Genomic DNA, 22,937 nt, shown 5'->3' on the forward strand with positions numbered 1-22,937 from the left:
TTACAGATGACCTTCAGGCAACCCCGAGCCCAACCCGCTCCAGCTCACGGCGGGGAGGCTCTGATCGAGCCCCGCGCTCCCATCTGCCGCCCCGCATCCGCAAACCCCGGCACCCCGGCAGCCTGCGAGTACAGCTCGGTCGCAACCTCAGAAAAACTCCCGGTGTTTGAAGAGCTGCGAACAATCCCGGAGTTTAAAAAATTCCTCTCCAGTCACCTCCCGCGCGGCTCCCATCCGAGTCACAAGGGCACCGAAAGAGAAAGCGTCGGACGGCCGCGGGCACGCTTCAGTTCGGCTCGCTTTCTTCCCGGCGGCGCGGGGCACAAGGACCGGCCCCGCCGCTTCCCACTCCCCCCCCCGGCCGGCGCACGCCGACTCCGCTCGGGAAGGACCCCCTCGGAAGAGCCGCCCCGCCCCGTCTCCGCCGGGACCGGCTGGCCGCAGCATCCCTCCCTTCGGCGACGCTGCCCCCGCCGCCCCTCGCCGTGACCCACCTCCGCCTCCTCCCTCATCGCTGTGCTTGAACTCGAAGAGAAAATCAAAATCAAACTCCTGCTCGGCCTCCACGCCGGTCATGCCTTCCGCAGCCCGCGACGACACCCGCCCCGTTCCGGCACCCTGCTGGCGGCGGCACAGCCCCCGGCTCGCCCCCGTCGGGCCCGCCCCGTCGCACGGGAACACCTGCTGCCGAGGCTGGGCTCTCGTTCCGCGGCGCTGGGCTGGGCGGCCGGCACGGCGGCCCGAGCTGCGGCAGAGGTAATGTGAGCCCTGCCCGACGGGCGGCCTCGGATCTCGCTATCGCCGCCGCCGCCGCCTCTGATCCGCCTCCCTCGCTTTGTTGATGTTTCCGGGTCGATGCAAACCACCCCCCGTTTACTCCCCCCCTCCGGCGTCGTGCGCTCCCGGCGTGGTCCGCACGCCGTGGGAACCCACCCGGGCCCTCCCTGAGCCGGTACCGAGGGCAGCGGGGAGGCGGGCAGCTTTCACCTGTGGCCGCCCAAAAAAACAGGCATCGCCGCAGGTGCCAAGCCGCGGGGAGCCGCGGAGCAGCTGCTCCGGAGGAGGAGCGGCGGGATACGCTGCGCTGCGCGAAGCCCGGGTCCTTCCTCCGAGGGTCCCACCGCTCCTCGTCTGCGAACTGGGAGACTCCAAGCTTGGCTGATTATTATTATTTTTTTAATCTTACTTCTTGCAGCACCCACTAGTGCCAACTGCGATAAAAAGTGCGGCGTAGCAGCTCCCCACGCGTGCCGCATCTCCGGGCCGAAGGGGACCCGCGGGGACCTCGCAAATGGCCCCCCACAAATGGCACCCCGCAAACGGCACCCTGTAAATGGTCCCTCGCAAATGGCCCCCACGGCGCTGCCCCGTCCCGCAGCACTCTGCTGCTCGCGGGGGCTGAGGTCAGCCAGGCAGGAGGACGCAGCATCCACTTGTGTCAGAAATGCACGCCAGTTAGAGCCCGTTCTGAAGGCTCCGATGTACAAACGACCTCCCCGACCCAACAGCCGGGGCTCGCTGCCGCTGTGGAGCTCGCAGGATTTAAGGCCAGATTTCGAAAGGAATAGTTTTTAAAGCAGTTATGGAAACGGTATTCCCTTAATAAACCGAGGGAATACCATTTTCCAGGCTCATGGCTGAAATCTCCACTACAAAGTGCCAGGAAAACACACTTTTTTTCCATCCGATCCTCTCGTGCTTTTTCCCCTTCCCGCAGGGCCGGGCCGTACCGCAGCCCAAACGCGCCTCAGGCGGCTCGACGGCAGCAGGAGCTCATCGACGGGCAGCCCAGGGACCTCGGGGGAAGGCACACAGGCTGGGACAGAAGCGGGAGGTCATCGGGCGGGCCGGGCCCAGGCGCCAGGCGCCACTTCCCCACGCACTCGGTGAGTCACCCGAGTGTGCAAAAGCCACGGCGGCAGCGCAGCTCCTCCGCGTGGAGCTGCCGGCTCGGCGGGGCCGCGCTCCTTCGGGATGCGGAGCCCGGGACGAGCGGGACGTTACGCGTCATCCACGCACGGCCTCGGCCCGACAGCGCGGACCGCCCGTGCCGCCCTGCCCGCATGTGGTACCTGCACGTTGTGCCACGCCATGTACGGACCGTCTGACGGCCGGCTCCGTGAATATCGTTGCCGTCAGTGAGATGTTTTGATTGGCACCTTTCCCCCGGGGGAAGATGAAAGGTGCACAGAGAAGTAAAATGAAAGCGATGTGTCGGATGTGGGAACAGAAGGAAGGGTTAAGGCGCCGCTTAAAAAAAACAAAACAAAACAAAACAAACATTAATGCCATTCAGGTGGGTAGAAAGGAGCGAGCCTGAAACGCAGCCCCCAAGCGTCCCCGTGGTGAACCTGGACGGCCCCAGCGCCTCCGGGCGCAGAGCTGCCCCACCCCGCAGGCCCGATGGAGACTTGAAATGGCACGCAGCTGGGCTCTGCACTCCGCAGCGTCCTAGGAAAAGAGTGGGGTCTGTGGGGCCGTGCCCGCTCATTCCGCTGGCACCTTCTGTTTGAGTTCCTTCCCAAACTGATGTAAAACTGCCCATTTTCTTTGACTGTCATCACTCGGCTGTCAAGAAGCACTTCATTTTGCAAGCAGCGATCTTGACCTGTGGGGTTCCCTGACGTGTTTCCTGCATCGGGACACAGCTTTTGGCCTCATTCTCTCAGTCTCTTACAAAATACATCCACGTGGCAGAGAGTTACCGAGGAGGGCTGCTGACATTTTAACACGGGCATCAGAAATGCCCGAGGACTAAAGAGGGGGAACCTCTTTGACAGAAGACTTCACTACGTGCATAGCGTGAGCTGGTTCCGTGTGTACTTCCCACACGGGGGGACATTTGCTGCCTAAAATCTCGAGTGCAGCCTTCGGGGTACCGGGCGGCGGGGTTGGGGGGGCGGGGGGGGCGAAGGAGGCAAAAGCCAACACCGTTGTGTTATTAACTTCCTTCTGAAAATGTGCCCGCCTTCTTCAAAAGTGGGGCTGCAGTTTCCGCCACGCTCGTAGCTTCGGCATAGGCAGGGTCCCGTCAACCGAAAGGAACCCCTGCAGTGAAAACTTCCATGTTAAAAAAGACGAAAGAAAAAAAAAAAACTAGAAGAAAAAAGAAAGAAAAAATAAAAATAAAGAAATAAAAAGAGGGGACCTGAGTGCCTGTGCAGTTTCCTGGGACCAATCCGGGGAAGCCGTGCTGTCCCCCAGCCAAGCTGCGGGATAAACCCCTCGCGCTTGGACGCGACCCAGCCCCAACTTCTTCCCAGCTTTCAGTCCCATAGGAGCGGAGGCGGCACCGGGTCGGATCGGAGGCGGACCGGAGATCCCCAGGCAGCCCGGGGCGCGGCCCGAATCCCCCGGCCGCGAGGCGATGCGCAGGGAGCGTTTGCAGGATCCCCAGCGGCCTCCCCGCTCTGGCTCGAAAAGGCGACGTGCGAAAGCGTCGCCAGTGCGGTGCTGGGTAACGATGTTCCGGGGAGAGAAAAATGTTCCGACTGGCACAGGAGGTCGCAGCCGGTTCCCGCTCCGGCGGAACGCTGCCCCTGGCACCGAGACGTCCAGTCCGAACGAGCAACGACCGACAAAACCTTTCCCCAACCCCACGCCCTCGTTCTTTCTCTCTAAAAACTTTGCCGGCGTGTTTGCAGAGCGCTCTTTGCAGCGGGGTTACCGCGGGGCACCGCGAGTGGCAGCTCGGAGCCAGGGCAGCGAGAACGGCTCTCCGCGGGGCCGGGACAACCGCGTCGGCGGGGCCGGATTGTGCCGCGGTGCGATGGGGAGGGCTCGGCGCTAGCGCGGCGCTGGCCCGGGCCCCTCTCGTGGGCGGCTACCTACCGATCCCTGAAAGAGAGCTGCGGTTACGGAGCACGTTCTGCCCTCCACCAAAGCGATGAGATCCGAGACTGCGGGCTGTTCCCCGGTCGTTTTCCTCCCCCCCACCCCGATGGGACTCAGCGCTCCTTGCGCCGTCCCCCGAGCCGGGATCGGAGCCGGGTCCCGCGGGAGGCTCGCAGGAGCGGCGGCGCGGCCGAGCCGGCGCCGTGCGAGAGGCGAAGGAGACACCTATTGGCAAGCGGCCGCCGGCGAACCTCCGGTCCGCCGCGGGGAAACACCGGGGGACACCGCCGTCCGCCCGCCCTCCCGCCCGCCGCCCGTCGCGCGTTACCTTCCTCCGCCGCCTTCATGGTGCTGCCGAGCAGGCGGGCTCCGTGCTGCGGGGCCGCCGGCGGCCTCTCTCTCCCGCTGGCTGCTGGATCCCGCGACGGCGGCGCGGCGGAGGCCGGCGGGGCAGCGCTTGGCATCCACCCGGCGGGACGGCGGAGCCCCGGCGCCTCGTCCTGGCCGCCCCCGGCCCCTCGGCGCCCGCCCGCGCCCGCGCCCCCCGCCCGCCTTCACGCCCCAGGGGCAGGGGCCGCGCCGCCCCCGACGCGGGAGCCGCAGCCGCGAAGGCACGGGAGCTCACCGCCACCGCCCCCCCGGGGCCGGGGCATGGAGGGGAGGGCGGTGTGCGTGGGGACTGGGAGGCACTGCCCGCGCCGCGGCGGCGGGACGGGGCGGCGGGGCCGGCGGGCGCCGCTCGGCTGCCGGGTGCCGCAGGAGGGGACGGGGCGAGCGGGCGAGCGGAGCGGGGAAGTCTCGCTCTGACGCAGGGCTGCGCGCCCGGCGCCGCCTTTTTAAAGCTGGAAAACACCCCCCACCTCCCTTCCCCTCCCGGCCCCTCTCCCCGCCCCGGGATCGTGATGTCAGCCGGGCCTCGGCCCCGCCGCCGGCGGGCGGCCAGCGGGAGGCGGGCACCGGCGGGCACCGACGGCCCCGGAGGCCCCCCGTCCTCCGCTCGGTGCCACCGCCCGCGGGTCCCCGGGGCCCTCCTGGGGGAGCGGGCGCGTCGGGGTCGCGGCAGTGGGGAGAGCGAGCCGGGGGGAGAGGGAGCCGGGGGGGATGGGGGGGGGGGAAAGGCGGCCCTGCATGCTGAAATCATTATGTAAAAAATCGCAGGCTTCCCCCGCTGTGGAAATTTGGAAAAGAGCATCAACTGGCAGGCGAGAGAGAGGAAAATCCCATTCTGCTAAATTACTAACAGACCCCGTGGACTCGGTTTCAGTCGCTTCGGATTTATTCTGATTATTTTATTTATTATTATTCTGTAAATATCTCAGCAACGCAGTTGCATCTCATCACTTCGTAGCGGGAGAAGGAGAGGCTTCCAGCCCGCAGCAGCTCCTCCTCCCTCCTCCCGCCTCCGGGATGCCCCGGCTGCCCCGACGGGCGCGCCGCTCCCGCTCCGTCCTCCCTCTGCCCCACAGCTGGCAGGGCCGGGCCACTTTCCTGTTGGGATTAAACGGCGGATAGAAGGGAGTTGGGGTGGTTTGGAGCGTATCTGGCATATGAGAAAAAAAAAAAATCATAAATCTCGTGCATGACACCCATACGTGGTTGAAAATAAATCCAATATAAACGAAATCCTGCCCGCTCCCGGGGAAACTGGAGGCCACGGCAGATCGTTGGGGCGAACTCCTCCACTAAACCATCGCGCAAAACGTTCCCCACAGACGAGGAACTTCCATCCCCCAGACGGAGCGACACGCTCACGTCAGGAAAGGCAAAACCAAACCACAAAGGAGGACGCTCTCCTTTCGAGAAAAAACGCGGAGGGCAGCGCACATCGGCCCCGTCCCACCTGCCCGCAGCCAGCCGGCCGCGCCTCGCCTGGATGCGGCTCATGGGGGTGCCGCCAGGGGGCGCCGTTTGCCTCGGGGCCGCTCGGCAGCGCCTCCTTCCTCCGGCCGCCCGCCTCCGCAGCCCCGACGGTCGCGGGTATCCCGGCACCGCGCCCGGCGGCCGGGGCGAGCTCCGCGGTCCGGCTCGGAGCTCGAGGGGGGTGCGAGCCGCGCTCTGTTCCCCGGGACTCTCCTTTCCTGCCCGCGCTCCCCCCCCCGCTCGCCGCTGAAATGACGGAATCCCCCGTCTGTTTCCTCCTGTTTAATGCCGTTGCCCGGACCACCGTGGCTCCGTTCCAAGGTCTCGGAGCTCTGTCGCAGGCGGTCGGCGGCGGCGCAGCGCGGGTCTCCCCGGCCGCCCCCGGCCCCGCCGTTTCGCTGCCTCCCCCGACCCGGCCCGGCCCCGCCGCGCCCCGCTCCGCCGCCCCGGGGCCGCCCGCTGCCGGCCCGCCTCCGCTCCGCTCCTCTGCCCGTCCCCCGCTCCGCCGCCTCCCGGGGTTTGTTTACAGCCGCTACTAGGAGAGACTGCTACACGGGTCTTATTTTAGGAGCTGGTGATGACTAACGGAGTTAAAAGGAGCTTAGTACAGAAAACAACCCTATTTTTAGACGGCTGTTGTTTCATTGAGTTATTGTAGCGAACGCTCCTTGGCCATTTTTAAAGCCGCTTCCCCGGTGCCGGGTCCTCTGTGCCTCGCGGGTCGCTCACGCTCAGCCGGGCTCCCCGCGGGGACGTCGCGGTGTCTCCCCAGCCAACTCGCCTTGGTGACCGCCTCACGCTGTCCCTGAAGCCCCCCAACCTGCCGCAGGGCTCGGGCCGAGCCGTTCCCTGCGCAGCGGCCCCTCGAAGAGGGGAGCTCTCAACTTCGTGTTCTGAAATCGAGGAGGTGTGGGTCTTCTGCCTCCAGCGTTTGCCGATATGGAATATTTTCTTCCAGTATGCTCCCAGCATTCTAGAATCCAACGCATGGATAGAAAAAGCCAACCGTTTGGGACACGGTCATTTTGCCCCGGTTGCCTTCCCTTCTATAGCTAGTTCGCTCCGAAAGTAATGCCTCCTATTTATATCCACGGACTTTTTACGACAGCTGCAAGAGCACAATAACAATATTTGATAGAGCAAATTCTCACCTCCAAAACACTATTTTTTTTTTTTCAACACAGATATCTCTGTTAGCTATGCATGAACAAAAGCCTGCATGCCATGCTTGTAAAAATCTGCACCAGCAGAGGTGACCCACTGCCATCATCACCTCTGCTTAAACGCAGCACCCACCACCTCAGTGTGCTCACATCCATTCTTTGGTTTCCACTAATATTCAGACAGCATTGATGGATATCAATCGATGGCATTTTCTCTGCGTGGAGGAATTTAGCGACGCATCTTTGTTTCATATGCTTCCATGTCAGATGCCCTTTTATCAGGCTGCCCTTCTGCTGCCATCGGTCATACATCAACAAGATGGAAGGGAATGCTGGTAGTAGGGTTCAAGTTCCCTGACATCTGCCTCTGACATCATGGGCCAACATAATAAAACAGCAGGCGTTACTTTTGGAGCAGTCCTCATGATAGGTATGCTAACGTATCATCATCCATCTCTGACCATGCACTCATCTTTTGGATCCTGGCAGCTTCAAAAGCTTCAGTATCTGTTCAGGATTTCATCCGTTGTAACCAGAGGTTTGTAAGTCCCAAGTCTCCCTAACCACATCCCTGGTTGAAGCGTTTCTAATCCCCTGCTTTGAAAATCATAACTAAATTTGCTGGAAAATAAGTGAGCAAATGGCTGGTGTTCTTGGCCAATACCACACCATTGTGAAAAGGCAACCATGAGGCTCTCACACAACCCATTAAATACGCACCAGTGATGGCCAGTTGCTGCCCCACATCCCCAGAAGGACACATTTGGTGAAGAGGCAGGGATTCGGGTCAGCCTGACATCCCCCAGGCTCAGACTCCTGTGGAGGCTGTTGGAAATCACTTCACCACGTTTCAAGTACATTGCACTTAGCAGGACAAATGCCAGCAGAGGAATTTTGTGTGCTTGAATAATGTTGCAATTTGCCCTGTGGCCGGGCTCATTACGGCACCGAGGGCCCTGTTGGTTTACCTGGCTTTTGATTTAGTGGGCTTTCGGTAAGCGACTGTGGAGGCACACAGCCAGGGACTGCAGGAAAACAGCCTTCATGCCTCTCCGGAGCTCCAACCACCCATTCAGACACCGACGTCCTAAAGGAAGGACAGACATCAGACAGCCACACCAGACTCGTGTGCAGAAGGATGAATTAAACAGATGTGAGCTTGGAGAGGCAGTCCTTTGTGGGTGCCCCTCCCCAAATCCTGAATCCAGAGCAGGTGGGAGGGGGCAGTTCCCAGCCCAGAGATGCCCCAATTGAGGTCACCCTCGTGCAGCTGTCTGATGTGGAAAGGTGGGTATCTGTTGGGCACTGCCAGGGACACCCAAAATGCAGCGGGTGGCCAAAAAGTAAAGGTAAAAGTAGCTGCAGAAATATTTCATGTGTGTCACACTTCCCAGCTGCTGGTGCTGAGCAGCCTCTGGTCTCACCTCTGAGCACTGACTGCTGGAGAGCTGCTGCTGCTGCTTGCCCAGATGCTGGGCTGGGGCTGGTGGCAGAGCTGGTTCCTCTCTGAATGAAGGGGAAGGTGAGGTGTGCAGTTTCTGGGAGATGCACGGGTTGCTGTGCCCGTGAGGAGCATGTGAGGAGTGCTCCCTTCCCCCCCCCCCCAACTCTTGGCACGGGTGCACACCTGACCTCCTGGCAGCAGGCAGTCTGTTGTAGAGCAGGGCCAAAGGGGCAGCTTTGGGTCACACTGTAGCAGCAGAGGTCCAGCACTGCAAAGGCCACGGGGGGTCTTCTGCTGAGACAGGGACTCTTATTCTCCTGGTAGGCTCCGCATCCCTGGAATATCTGGTGTGAGAAACAGGTCCCTGCCACTCCTCACCCTCTCCTGTCTGCTGGTGGTCAGTCTGGAGCATCTGCCTCTACAGCCAGCAGACTCTGTGGTTCTGACTGAGAGCCGTGCATTGCTGAGCCGTGGTTATAGCCACGTGTCCTGGGTGCCAAGCATCCTCCTGCATCCCCACCACACGTGTGCTCCCTTTGCCCAGTGCTGAGCTGGCCGACACAAAGGGCTGTTCCAGTGGTGCTTGGTGCCCTCTGCAATCCCTCTCCCTGTAATCAGGCAGCTTGCAGGGAGCACCGAGCTGAGAGCCATCCCATTTGCCACATGAGCAGAGCAGTGTGCTGTGAAGCCCTGAGCTCTCTGGCTGCAGCAGGAGCCCTCTTCTCCAAAACCTCAGCTGCGCTGTTATTTGTTTGGCTGCTGCTACCCCTGCTGCTCCTCACCACCAGCCCGGGGCCTTTACTTCATTAGTTTCTTCCTGCTCTGTTTCATTAAAGTTGCATTTAAGTGTGCCAGTGGTTCTCTCCAAACAAATAGCCTTCCATTCTGCGATATTGAATTTCTTTGCATTAGCCTATTCCCCCAGCAACTCCAAATCCTCCCGTAGCTGGTGCATTCCTGAAGTTTATCAGCAGCCTCCCCTTCTATCATGACATCATCTGTGTCTGGGACACCCAGCAGCTTGCGCCAGCCTCGTTTGTACAGAGCTCTGAAACACAGCGAGTCCCAGTGCTGAGCTCCAGGAGATCCTGCCTGTTAGCTCTCCTCACACACAGACTCCTGCTTATCACTCTTCTCTCTTCTCCAACCCGAGTTTTATCCTTTTAATATCAATATTCCAAGACTTGAATGCTTTTTACTGACCTTGTTTCCTGATGTGCTGTCAGCCTTGTTAAACTCCAGCAAACTCCAAGTTATTACTTGAAACTTTTTGGACCACTCTGGCAGCAATTTTGAAAATGGCTCCTTGTTGTAGGCACTTGCAAACACCAGTTCCCACTCCCTCTTCCCCCAGAGTTTTCAACAGGTAAGGGGTATGGGAAAAGAAAGTATTATCCAGGTGAGGAAAGGAGATAACAAAGTTTTATTCACTCATCTGGGACTACACACTGCTGAGGAGCATCCTTCACACTCCAAGTGAAGCAGGTAATGATGAGCTGCAGCCCAGCGGTGGGAAGCACAATGGAAAGCTCTTTCCCTCCTGCTTTCAGGAGCTGCTCAGTATCTTCAAAGACAGCAGCCTGGGACAAGGGTGGGACATGGAGTTTTTCAGCTACTAAGAGATGAACTTACAGGATGCTGCCTGCTACTGCAAATGAAGGGCTGTGATGGAGATGCTGAACGCCCCATGGGTGATGGATTTCTGAGAAGCCCTTGGATCAGCTTGGCACAGCCAGCAGTTCCTCTTACCATGGTGATCCTGAAAGGCTGACAAGAGACTGAACTCTCAGCATGTCCCTTTCCTGCTTCACACCTTAAATTTTATCTCCCTCATTCTTTTCACACCACATTTCAGGCACCAGGGCTGGGTTTTTATTTATTTATTTATTTGTTTGGTTTTTATTGCAGGGATGGTTTGACTGAGGGGTCCAGAATCCTGAAGTACATCACCAGACTCTTATAGCTTGGACAAGCATGTAAGTGTGTAGCTCTTAGTGTAGCAAAATGAGGCACAAGCCTGGTGCTTTTACTGCACTAGCCAGTGGCAACATTCCTGTTTTGTGGCACCCTTGTATTCTGAAATACTTATCTTGAAGAGCAAATGCTGAAAATTAAAATCTTGAGTCGAGCTTCCTCATTAGCAGCCTGCCTGGCTAGACTCTAGCTTGTTATTTTTTGCTGGTGCATAGCTGTAAAGAGAAAACCTAGGAGAAAATAGGCAATTAAAATGCATTAAATTGATTTCCAAATGAGAATGCAGAATCAGAAAGTCTCAGGAAGAACCTCATCTCTCCTCTTGCATCTGTTTCTGTATGTGAAAGAATGAGAAAGAATTCACCAGCAACTAGAATAAAGCAAACATTAGTAGGGTCAAACTTCTGCCTAGTCAAGACTCTGATAGCAGAAGGACTGACTCTGAAATTCCTTGGCATGCACTGTTTGTGAAGCAGGACTCACAGATGTTGTTCAGTAGGAACTCCTCAGCTCCAGCAACTTACACATCATGACACTCAGCTCAGGGAACTCTTCTTACTGTTAAGAAATAATACCAGAAAGCACCCCAGCATCCCTCTATTCTTAACTAGAACACAGTCTGATGCAGTTTCCAGCAGCAGGGAGAGAGATGACAAGTGCTGTGATACAGCACAACCACAGGGCACCAAGCCCTTGTGTGCTTTGGGGTGGGATAGCAGCAGCAGCCCCTCACCTGAGTGCAGTGCAGAACATGGGACAGTTGGAGAAAAGCTGTGAAGCTGTTACAAACGGATCTCTTCCTCTTTACTCTCAGGGCTTTCTTCTCTCTACTCCCTTCCTCCCAGGAGTCTGATTACGTTTATTTTTGGGTTGCTTTTTAAGCACATTAAGCAAATTACAAAATTAAAGAAACCTCTCAACTGTGCTGTGTGACAAGGAGGCTCCCCACGAAGGTGTGAGCGTTGTAGGAGAAATCAAATTGCACAGGCAGGCACACGGAGACCGCAGTGCCTTTGTCAGGCTAAGAGGTAAAGACAGAATAACCTCCCAGACCTGCTGGTGAAGGTTTGGACGTGTCCACCAAGCTGTAATATGGGAAAAAAACTAGAGAAGGAAAAAAACCTGGCCTTTAATGTCACAAAACAGAAAATGAGAGTCCAAGAGCTTATTCTTTTAGGGGAAGGCAGCTATGCAAAGGCAGACTGAAGACCAGGACTACAGTTGTCTCAAGATACTTCAGGACTTTTTCTGAGGTCTAGAAAGCCCACTGCTGGAGGTGTGTCTGAAATTAAAGCTATTAACACTCAGTACTGATGCAGCTATAAGAGCTGTGCCACAATAAAATGCTTTTCTCACTGTTTCTCAAGTTCCATGAGTCAAGCCTGGGTATCTGGGGTTTGGTTCCAGGTTCTGCTGGCTGTACTCCAGTAAGTGGACACAGACTGGTTTTATGCAAGTGGCAAAGGGGTAAAGGCAGTTAAAGAGCAGTTTGGGATGAGCATGGGGGCAAAGGTCTGCACGCCCAACTTCAGTCTCCCAGGAGCTGCAGTGCAGCAAACCAAAGCAGGCAGGGTCAGGCCGGGATGGGCTGTCAGGACGTTGCTCTGGGCCTGGCTCTGATGTCTGTCACAGTGGCTGCATGGAATTGCTGATTCAGGATCGCCAACGAGGAGAACATCTGAACTGAGGTGAAACATCAAGCCCTGCAGGAGCACAGGAGCTCATTTTTTTTTCCATGGAGGCTGATACCTCCTGGCCCGTCTGGCTGTCCCCACAGCTGCTGAAGCACTGGCCGCAGTAAATGCTTCTTGTGGTGGCCTTCTGTGAAGAGTTCTTTTCTTCCCTTCAACCCAATTAAAAGCCACAAACTCAGAGGATGAGGGTCCCAGGTGGCCAAAACTGCTGCTTGAGTCCAGCATAGGTGGACTGCTGTCAGAAACCCCCTCTGTGTTTCAACACCAGCCCTGATTAAAAACAGCCTGTCCTGTGCAGTGCAGGCAAGGAGATGCTCTTGTTTGACAATGACTGCTTCAGATGAAAAAATATTCTTTTCATGCCAATGATTTCTGCCTTGGCTAAAAGATTTAAGAATAAGCCAATAAATGAAATATATGTGTTGTTGCTGTTGTTGTTTTTTCTCATACTACTAAAACGCAGTTTTTGAAAATAGGTACCGTGTATCTCGAAACAAGAAGAGTTTTGTTGGTTAGGATCACAGCTGAGTGATGCTGGTTATTTGTAAGCTCCCATTGCCCCCTTCTGGTCGATGTAAAAATAGCACGTTTCACACGAAACTTCCTGTAATTGCCTTCTAGAAATAAATAATCAATTTAAAAAAAAAAGAAAAAAAAAAGAAAAAAAAAAAAAGCCCCACCCAAACTACCCACACCAAACCAAAAACCAATTTACTATTGTTCACTTTCACCTTATTATCGAATTGTAAAATCACAGAGGAGCTCTTAGGACCCTCCTGACTCACTGGACCCCATTTCACTGCATTACTTCTTTATTGAAGTACTCTCCAAGTTCCTGTCTTCACTATTGTTGTCATTTTTCCTCACTTCCATCCATTCTCAGCAATGGCAAAACCTTCTCCTATATAGAAATCTCTCAATTATTAGGTAAAGTGTCTCTTTACCTCTCTCTGAATTACCTGTATTATCGTTGCAAGAATTCTGCCTGGGGTCCATGCCTAATGTGGTAACAATGTAATGTAACAATAGCAATCATCTGTCTGCTGCTCCTCCACTTTGCTGCTCCTATAGTCTTCTTCTCTTCATTTTGTCCGATCAACTTGAGATTTGCCAAGGACTGGAGGAATGTAAAATGACTACTCAGCACTGGGTCTGGAAATTGGGCTCCTGCTCACAAAGCAAACATCTTAAAAACAGTGGCATTCATAACTGCCTGTTACTTCTAGTGAAAGTTCCCTTCAAACAGGAATGCAAGTTGTTGTGTGTAAGGAAATATGGAAATTATTATATTCTTCCCACTTTACCTGCCTTATATCTCTGAGCTCTTGCTTACTGCCTCAAATTCTGATACTCACTGAGATTTGCCCAGTACAAAGCTGATTAACTGCTTCATTTCAGACTCCCACTTTTTCTCGCTCCTAAAGTTCCTGCATTTTTCCTGCCTTGGAAAACCATCAAACCAGAAGAGGAGTGATGAACATTGGAAGAAGTGAGAGCTGTCTGGGACAGAAACTAGCAGGTAACAAGACAGCTACAGAGAGCACTCTGTTTTCATGTTTTCCCTTGAGTTGCTGGAGGTCTCTCTTTACCTGGTGTCTTCCCACCAAATTTAGCCCTCAGTTGCACTGGAGGCGTGCATATTGCATTCAGCTTACCCAAAGATCAGCCCTGAGCAGCTGCTCGGTCACCCTCTTCACGTGATCACCTGATGAATCTCTGCCACGGAATTTTTGAGTCCTGTCTTTAAAAATAAATGCTACAAAAAAGAAATCTTGACCACAGTCACTAACACTGAGCCACACACAGATGGGACTGGGTTTGAGTCAATAGCTACAACAGGCCCAAAGAGGCCTTCATGATTGCTCAGAGGGGAATGGACAAGCAGGAATAAGTGGGAAGGTGCTGAGGAACAGACAGGCAGTGCTGTGACCCACAGGGTAGCTTGTAGGAAAGACAAGGGAGGGCTCCAGATTGCTCCAAGCTGCTTGCTTTGAGGGTGGGACCTGTGTCTCACTTGTGCTAAAGCAGCATAGTGGGTTTAAGGGATTGGATTTGCACACCCAGCAAGGATGCATGGGACCAGAGCCTTCTGATTTTTTCCCAGGGGTAGGGAGGTGCAAACTCAGCAGTGAGCAAAGGAGCCAGGCAGAGGTTAAACAAAAAGGGCAGGAATTCAGTACCTTCGAACAGGAGGCCCTCTCCTGGCCATGTGGAGGTGGAAGCTGCATAGAGCTGCACTGACACAGCACAGCACTGCCTGAGTTCTGCACCACAGTGAGCGATGCAGGCAACGGGGGATATTTTTGTAGGGCCTCAAGCACCATGGGGTTTCACAGAATCACAGAATTGCCAGGGTTGGAAGGGACCTCAAGGATCATGAATCTCCAACCCCCCTGCCACATGCAGGGCCACCAACCATCCCTCCTAATGCTAGACCAGACTGCCCAGGGCTCCATCCAATCTGGCCACATACTTCCAGTTCTTCCCCAGCCTTCAAAAGGTATTTCCTGTGGCTAGCTTACGTGTTCCTTCAGGTCCCAGCTCGTGATGTGGCAGCAGCCCCTGGGCCCCAGGTAGCAGCCTGAGGGCAGCTGTGCTGCAGGAAGCTCCCCAGCCTCCAGCAGCAAGCCCCATCACTCACTGTGCTCTGATGGTTGGGCTGGCAGCGAGTTACCTGCCTGCCAAGAAGAAGAGAGACTCTGGGTCTGAGAGTATTAGATCAGTGCCTCCCACCAGCTCCACTTTACAGCTGAGGAATAACCTTCTCCCACCTCACCTGCCATTTCCAAGTAATTGCTTTTGGACAGATGGCAAGCTAGTAGCGCGCTACTGGTGTGCACTAGTGTGACTAGTGGCTTGGCTTTCTTCCCACTCCCTGACAAAAGAAATCTGCTCCAGGCTATACAGAGAGAGCTTATTTTTCCTTGCTCTGCTTCCCTTCCAGCACTGCAAACCCATTCACACAGAAGCTGACTGCTTCAACAACTGGAAGAGCCTCTGGCTGGGCACTGCTTCCATAGATTGGCCTGGGTTGAAAAGGACCACAGTGCTCATCCAGTTCCAACCCCCTGCTACGTGCAGGGTCGCCAACCAGCAGACCAGGCTGCCCAGAGCCACATCCAGCCTGGCCTTGAATGCCTGCAGGGATCCAATGCTTCCACCTGTGCCTCTTGACGTGAGGAAGGTACAGCTGGAGCAAAGCAGCAGCTGCATGTGTGCTGGTACTGTTCTTCAGGTTAATGCAGTGATGAGCATGAGATGTGACAGCAGATGGACTGACCTTCTGGAATCCTGCTTGACTCTACTGGCAGAGCCCATCCTGGTCAATTTGGGGCAAGAAAAATCTCTTTGTCCAATTGTACGATGCAAGTTGGGCAGACTCAATAGGATCAGGCAGAAGTGTATGGTATTCTGACTGATTATTGCTATTCTGACTGATTATTGCTATTCTGACTGATTATTGCTGTCAGGCTCCTGTTCCTGAGATGGGTTATGAAAAACATGATCTCCCTCAGAAGTTCTAGACATACAACTGTGGGTAATCTTAAAGCACTATTAAAGCAATTTATTTTCTGGAAATGTTATCAGATATCTTTTTTTCCCCCTTTAGATGGGATTTCCACATGCCTATTTCTTCTACATTATTATTATTACTGATCTTACTGAAGTTTGCATAAATTAAGGGCATCGTAAATCTAAGTTACTGTGAGGAGCAGATCACTTCCTCTTTTCACCTACGATACATAAATTGCATATTCAGGATTTTAAGATGCTTACTTCTTGAATTTTGGCATCCTCAACTAACTTCCAATTTGTAGATAAAACCAAAGTTGTTTTCATCTCTCAATCCTCCATTAATTTTAATATCAAAAATAATGTAAAAGAACCTAGCAGAATTATAATTAGCCATGCACAGGTTGGTAGGTAAGGTGAAAGCCTCCAGTTAGGATATTTTTAAATATCTGATTTTATATATATATAAAATTTATTACGTTTTATTATCTCAGAAGTAAGTTTATGTCAGAAGTGGAAAGGCAGAGCCAATTAATTTCAAAACGATCACAGCCACAAGACAGAAATCTCAGTGTTGCTCAATGCTGTTTCCCTTCAGCTCCTTCCCAGAATTTGGTAAAATTATATAAGATTTATTTACTTATTTTGAAACAGCAGTGCCTACAATTGCTTTAATTACACTTGGATTGGGAAAAATACATGCTAGGCCAGGTTTGCATCACCTTCCTTGTTCACGCTGGAAAGCCTCCCTCCTCCAGCCAGAATAAGTTCTGGTCAGCAGTGATCGAGTTGAGCCACAGGCTTTTATTCAGAGGATGGCTGTGCAGAGGTCCTGACAAAGGGAGGAGGTACCCTGGGAACCAGAAGCTGTGGGCAGAAGTGGGAGCATATACCTAACAGTGTCCCTGCAGATGAATTCAGAGTTCAATGGCAAGAGGAGGCAGCCACCAGCAGCTGCTACATAGAGGGAGATAAAAGTTCATCTTCCTCTGTTGAGCAAACATGGCACAGAGCTTTCACCCAGAAGGAGCATTTTACCATGGAATTTCCAAATCTCTCCTTCAGAAAGGCCGCCGATGATTGGAATAAATGCATAACACTTGTACATGCACTTACTCCTTAAAGACATCCTTAGAAAGCATTAATATCCCTAACCTCCCAGCCAAGAGGGCCAGTTTCTTTCCCCACAATGTGTTTACTTTGCAAAATCAAATTCATGCTTAGAACCTGGAGCAAAATACAGCAAAACAGAGAGGACCACAAACAAGCTGGATGTGTGTATTGCAGAGAAACAATGGAAAGCAGTTCTCTCAATGAGAATTACAGTGAACTATTCTGCATACAGCTTGGTTAAAGCTACAGAAACATTACTATTGAAGGCCTTTTTATTATCACTTTTGTCAATGGGAGAGGAAGTAGACATAGATTACTACTAGAGGAATAAAGCTTAGCTCATAAATACCTATCATGTATAATAACGTAAATTAATCTCTCTTCTTAAAGCAGATGATCCTTCTTAGAGCTCATAGGGAAGAAAAGATAAGCATTCATTAAGCCAGCCCTCTTCTGGGCAATTTATATGCTTAGCTTTGCTGGTTATGACCTACATCCATGACAACAGTAAGTAGAAATCTCAGCAGCAGTTTTGCTACAGCCTCATCAGGAATGGGAGAATAAAGCAGAATTTGAGAACTTAAATATGGGACACTCGTTCTGTTGAAGGTATGCAGTTTGTACAACTTCCACTGTAGAACGTTTGAGTCAAAGTCACGTTTTGGGTCGATGAAGTAACAAATAGGTCTGCAAGTACTATTCCCTATTAGAAAATGATTTTGTTAGCAATTGGCTGTGCAAATTCCCACTCACAGTAACAGCTGTGAACCCTGCTGAGGGCATCTGTTGGGTAGTCAGTGCTTGTTGGGAAGTATCTCGCTTTAAGTGTGTTTTGTTTACAAAAGAAATTCCTCTGCTTTTTAACATGGTGTTAAAGATATTGTACCTCCTGTTTGTTTACATGTAATGTTCAATCTGTGTTGACTCTCTTTACTTGTACTGATTTTCCTCCCTACAGGGGGCTAAGATTTTGAAGGCCTTTTTTGATTGCCTTTAAGTTTCAGAATTATAATAGCAGTCTAGATACAGACTGGTTATTAAATGAAGTGTAGTAAGAGGCTGCTGGCCCAATTCTTTCCTCTCTGACCAGCAAAAATAAGGACTGAAGCTGTGGAAACTATAATTCAGATGGGTGTGAAGGAAAGCAGGACCTACAGTAGCTTCTCTGTCAGCAGTGAGAGCAGAATGGCCACCTCTCCGCTGCAGCTGTCATTTTATAAGTGATACCCAGACTCCTGGCACTTTGCACGCAGTCTGTGCTAAATTCTTTGTCCTGCAGGTGCTGTTGGAGCCATGGTTATAGCTCTGGACTTGTGAAGGGATGCATGTGAGACACATGCAAGCCTCCTTGAAGTTATCTTGCCAACATATAAAACTCAGATACAGAGCTCTGCAAGCGGGGAAGGAGATCACGTCTGAGCATCTCTGTTAACAGCAGGGCTCTGGAGTCTCCAAGGAAGCTCCATACTGTCAGTAACATGCACACAAAGGTGGGCAGGTACAAAGAGTGTCAGACTCCAGCAGCGTTTGGAAGGAAACCCCCAGCGTACCTGACATGAGCAGAGGTGCACATCATTCTGGGGATGGAGGGTGATCCTCAGAACAGACCATCTATCCCAGCAGCAGAACATCTGATGCAGGCTCTGTCTAAAAGCAACTCGAATGCCTTGAGACAGCAATGCACTTGCAAAGGAGTACAGAGGCAATGCTAACATGTACAAACACTTAAGTCAGAGCAATCTGCAGTGAAATCATCTCCCACGTCTCCTGAAGGTTACCCCCACTACAGAAGTGAATACTGAAGTTTTTGCTTACATTCCTGCAGAACTGGTGGCCTAAATCTGTTTATGTAAGGTATACTTACTCCCCAAAAATATTGATGTGAATGACAACAGAATGAGATTCTTCAGAAGTAATTTATTCACCTGCACACCAGGCAAGTTTCCATTCTAAGAGCCAGAAATGGTGATGGTACTTACTTTGTGCCAAAAATCTATGCTAGCCTTCTACTGAAAGGTATCATAACACTTAAATTTTGTGTTCATGTTGTTAATTCCATACTGCTACGACATGGTAGCACTACTCCCTTTGCAGGGCTGTGGCTGAGTGATGCAAATGCAAACTTCTCCAGGATGCATAGGAACAGACTGAGCCTCAAAAGCAAGGTGAGTCACCCGAAGCAGACTTCTGCAGTCTTCAAAATAAAGGGCTAGCTCAAACTAGCTATACTGAAAATACTCTAAAAAAGCAGGCATTCTGGAAAATTGCCTCCACTTCTAAAAGGTGTGTGTGTGTAGAATCTATACATCTGCTGACACATTAGCCTCACAATTTTAATGCTTAATGCACGTACACTAAATCCTGCACACGTGGGTATGATGGTAACTCATACAGCTGCATCTAAGTAATATTATCACTTCTGCAGTCCTTGTCTGGTTTTTCTCATTTTCTGACTAATATCCAATGTGTGACATACAGATGCAGGATGACCAACACTCTTAAGCATTTGCTTACCTGCTGAATTTTACTCTTATGGCTGTGAGCTCATCATTGTAAGATAATCTGAAGAAAACATCATCAGTACCTGCACGTGCTGACTTTTCTTAATGGTACAAAGAAATGACCACTTATTGGGGGGAAAAAAAAAAAAACAGCCAAGAAAATGAAAGTAAATCAGCAACAGAAAAGACCATGGGACTAAACTAAAACTGTTAACCAGGAGTATCTTTCCAAAACCACATGAAATGAAGAAGGGCTTCTGCTAGGATGTGAGAACAGTGACATCTCGTGGAGCTTTTATGGAAGTGAGTTTATAGAAGGACACAGCAAACTGCTCTGCAGTGTTGTGCAGTTCAAAGAAACACTGCCTCAGTAGTTTATTTAATACATATACTATCAATAGGATTTAGTAAAAATTAGGCTTTATTGCTTTTTTGATGAGGAATGAAAATAAATTAAAAAAAAAAAAAAAAAGCAAGTAAAGAACTACCAGGAAAAACTTTCAAAACAAAATTAATGGAGTGTAGTCCAAATATCTCTGCTGCAATCCCTTCTGCTCTCCCAGGAAGTAGATTTATTACTTAGATATTACTTATCCAATATTATAATCGCACAAGGGAGAAATTATAAGGTAGCAAGCAAGGAATTATGCTGTAAAGGCAGAGTCAGACATGAAAATGACATAAATATTAAGTGTTTAAAAAAAAACAACACCAATATTTAATAAATAAAGCACGGGTAATTATACTAATCCTCTCCACTCATTATGAGAACGATGCCAAATTTGTTCTATGTACTTCTTGAGAATGAAAAATTATATCACAATAGGAAACTAAAATAATACACCCTACTTTCCAGCACAGCACGTAACATTTGGACCCTTCAGCTTTTATCAGAGTAAGTTTCTTTAACAAATCTTCAGCTGCTGTAAAATGCCATAACTCAGCAAGGATATACAACTGACAGTTGATAGCATGCAAAAAAAAAAAAAAAAAAAAAAAAGATTTTTTTTTTTTTTAAACAAGATTGCACTCAAACTGAGTTATAAAAACATAACATTTACAACTTGGAAGATGACATTTTCCTACCACAATGTTTGCATGTTCATCTTATTTCATTTTTACCTGAGTAACCCAAGTAAACAGATTACAAGGCAATTTAAATATATTAGCTAATACAAGGTTTACTGGACTTTTCATATATAGAAATGTACTTTGACACTATTTGCAGTTTTACAAATACAAAATGAATAAAAATTTTAAAACATATTTACTGAGCAGCAATGTCTTTGTTATCTGTATAGGTCAACAGGTACAGTGGAATGGTGTACAGAATTTATCATTGAGTTTTCTACACAACAGCTTTTGTGCAATCTGGTTTTTAATGTGCATTTAAAGAACTGCTGTCAACATCACAGGTCTGTAATATTTACTGGTGCCAGAAATGAAGAGTACAGGAATGGGCAACAGCTCCTAAAATAATACTGTGCTACGCAGACATCTGTACATAATTCAAATAGTGCATATTTATCAATGTTTGATGAGGAATAATATTTAGCTGCTAATACAGACAGTGGCATTTACAGGTATTACGTTTGGTATAGTAAGTGTGGACAAATGAGTTTGTCCACATAGAAACATTAAAGGAAGATTAGGAAATTCTGTAATCACCGAATCTTTCATTTCAACTTGCAGAAGATTAGTATAGTAGGAAAAAATCCTTTACAGTAGCAAGGAAATAATTCAGAAGCGTTGTCAAAACAAAAGTAATTCAGCTTTATTTTATAATCAGCAGGTTAAAAAAAAAAAAAAAAAGGGTTATTTCTGATAGTCTTGGTAGTGTACTTCTGTGTTATGTACCTGTCAGATGTTTCCTCCTCTGTTTGTGCTCTATTCACTTGATCGCTTTTGATTTTGATTTCTTAGTTTCTTTAGTCCAATGTAAGTCCACAGACACTAAAGCACGGTGAATGTTTGATCTGAAGACTGGTGTGAGCAAAAAAAAAACCCACTGGAATATATTTACTCTTACGAGGTAAGCTTGGAGTAACTTGGAGGAGAGAATTTGCGCTTCAAGTACTTGAGAATGTAAAGTGGAAGACAGCTTACAACAGTGATTGCTGACACTTTCCACAGGAAGGTCACAGTTGTGATAAAGGCAACATCTGCAGAAAGAAAGAGGAAAAATTAATAACGGGAGCTGATAACATGGAACTTCCATATTGCAAAGTCAATCAAATTCTCTTAAAGGTTTGCTTATGCAAATTAGAACAAATTAAGAACGGACAAATCAAGCAAAAAAAAAAACAACACAGAGAGAAAGCTAACCTCAACATTTCATTTTTGCCAATTATTTTCTTTAAATGAAAGCTTCAGAGTCCCTTTATGCTCTTAACAGTTTTGAAGCACAAGGTGATTTCAGCAGAACCAGGATCTCAGGTTAGTACCAAGAGTTTCTCACGTTAAAGGTTAAAGCAGTTCATCAGTTTTCTACTCCTACAAACTATTCATACCTACTATAATACAATTTCCCAACCAGAAATTCTGCTAATTTTCTTGGATGCTGTATTTCATATTCAGATCATTTTTCTCTGAAATAGACACAACAACCAGACCAAATGATTCTTAAAACTTCAGAAATTAATTCATAGCCCAAAAATGTAAAGAGAAAGCAATGTGATTATACAGCCACAAGTCACAGTCAAAAGCTACTTTCTGTGACAAATCTGACAAGAACAGTGACATCCTACACTTGCCACTGAAATTTTGGACCATATTTTGCAATGCTCAGGTTGTACTTAAGAATCACAGAAAACCCCCCAACCACCTCCTTTCACATCCCCCCACCCCACAAGTTATGTTCCAGAAAAGTGAAACTTCACCTACCTAAGAAAGCTCCAAAAGACACTCTGCCTATACCTGTCACACAAGGGTGAGAACGAAAATGAAAGGATAGTTTTACAGAAAATACAGAAGTTATGTGAAAAAAATATTAGACAAGAAGACTAGCTACAGAAAAAAACAAAAACGAAAACAAAAAAGGAAATGGAAAAGATGTTAGTAGCATTAACTGGAATATTACTGCTTTTCACATGACAATCAGAAGGTTTTAAACAGCAGTTCAACAAAAAATTTGAAAATAGATTCATTTGGTTATGTTTTGAGGCTGTAAGTAATTAGGCAGTTCTCTTACATTTTGCCTGAGTCGTCTTTGAAGTATAATTAAATGCATAAGCATCTTGATTAGAGCTGTTTTAAATGTGAATGAAAATTAACTTCAAAATGATTCAGCAAAAGAAATGCTTCAGTGCTCCAACTTTGCTCATTTAAGAACACTTTCTACATTAGATTTCAATGTATAATTTTGATTTATTGTTTTAGCCTAAGCCTGCTCAGACATACTAAGAGCCCACGTAACACATCACTGAGACATGCCTAATGAGGTCACTGCATGCAATTCATTCAGAAACCTAAAAACTGAGTTACTTCCAGGACTTGGAGCTGTAGAGCAGTTATCAAGTCTTTTTTTTTTTTAAGCACATCCATGAACACCACCTATGGGTGTTTCTCAATGAGAAATACCTAGAAGGGATGGAAAGACTTGGTGCTATCAACATGGATGATTTTAAAAGGCAAAGTAGCAAGTTTTGCTTTATGAAGTTCCTGGAAGGTTGGACCAAAGAGCTAGTGCTTGTATATGTTCTTGCCAGCTGGCTGCAGAGACTCTGGAATCAACCCAATAATCTCCATTAAAGAATCTGTGTATTAGTGTCAGAGAGATGAAAAAGGTTCTTCGTAAAACCTGAAATAGGGTGTAAAATTAAAATAGGACTCTTCATACATC

The 22,937-nt window shown here is 49.8% G+C and overlaps 2 protein-coding genes across 15 annotated transcripts in view; both read right to left on the bottom strand.

Annotated features, from left to right (window-relative positions):
* Positions 1-4,344, bottom strand: part of NFATC1 (nuclear factor of activated T cells 1) — a 115,735-nt gene extending 111,391 nt beyond the window's left edge. For 5 of the 9 annotated variants that reach the window (XR_016464900.1, XR_016464899.1, XM_031609902.2 and 2 more), the window contains exon 1: positions 4,163-4,343. Coding sequence is in view for 7 of the 9 variants with exons in the window: in XM_031609902.2 (XP_031465762.1) it covers positions 4,163-4,298 (136 nt within the window). In the remaining 2 variants the exon portion in view is untranslated. Of the gene's footprint in view, positions 1-494; positions 903-4,162 lie in introns of those variants that run through there. The other 4 variants (XM_090136845.1, XM_031609889.2, XM_031609864.2 and 1 more) reach the window with 2 other exon arrangements.
* Positions 4,345-20,103: 15,759 nt separating this feature from the next.
* ATP9B (ATPase phospholipid transporting 9B) overlaps positions 20,104-22,937 on the bottom strand; it is a 166,254-nt gene continuing 163,420 nt past the window's right edge. For 3 of the 6 annotated variants that reach the window (XM_031609940.2, XM_031609919.2, XM_090136846.1), the window contains 2 exons: positions 21,980-22,012; positions 20,105-21,258 (listed from right to left, as the gene is read on the bottom strand). In XM_031609940.2, the coding sequence (XP_031465800.1) occupies positions 21,122-21,258; positions 21,980-22,012 (170 nt within the window). In that variant the 3' untranslated portion in view covers positions 20,105-21,121. Of the gene's footprint in view, positions 21,259-21,979; positions 22,013-22,937 lie in introns of all 6 variants that reach the window. The other 3 variants (XM_090136847.1, XM_031609948.2, XM_031609926.2) reach the window with 2 other exon arrangements.

The sequence above is a fragment of the Phasianus colchicus genome, chromosome 3, assembly GCF_987193195.1.
Source record: "Phasianus colchicus chromosome 3, bPhaCol1.hap1.1, whole genome shotgun sequence".
Classification (NCBI taxonomy): domain Eukaryota; kingdom Metazoa; phylum Chordata; class Aves; order Galliformes; family Phasianidae; genus Phasianus; species Phasianus colchicus.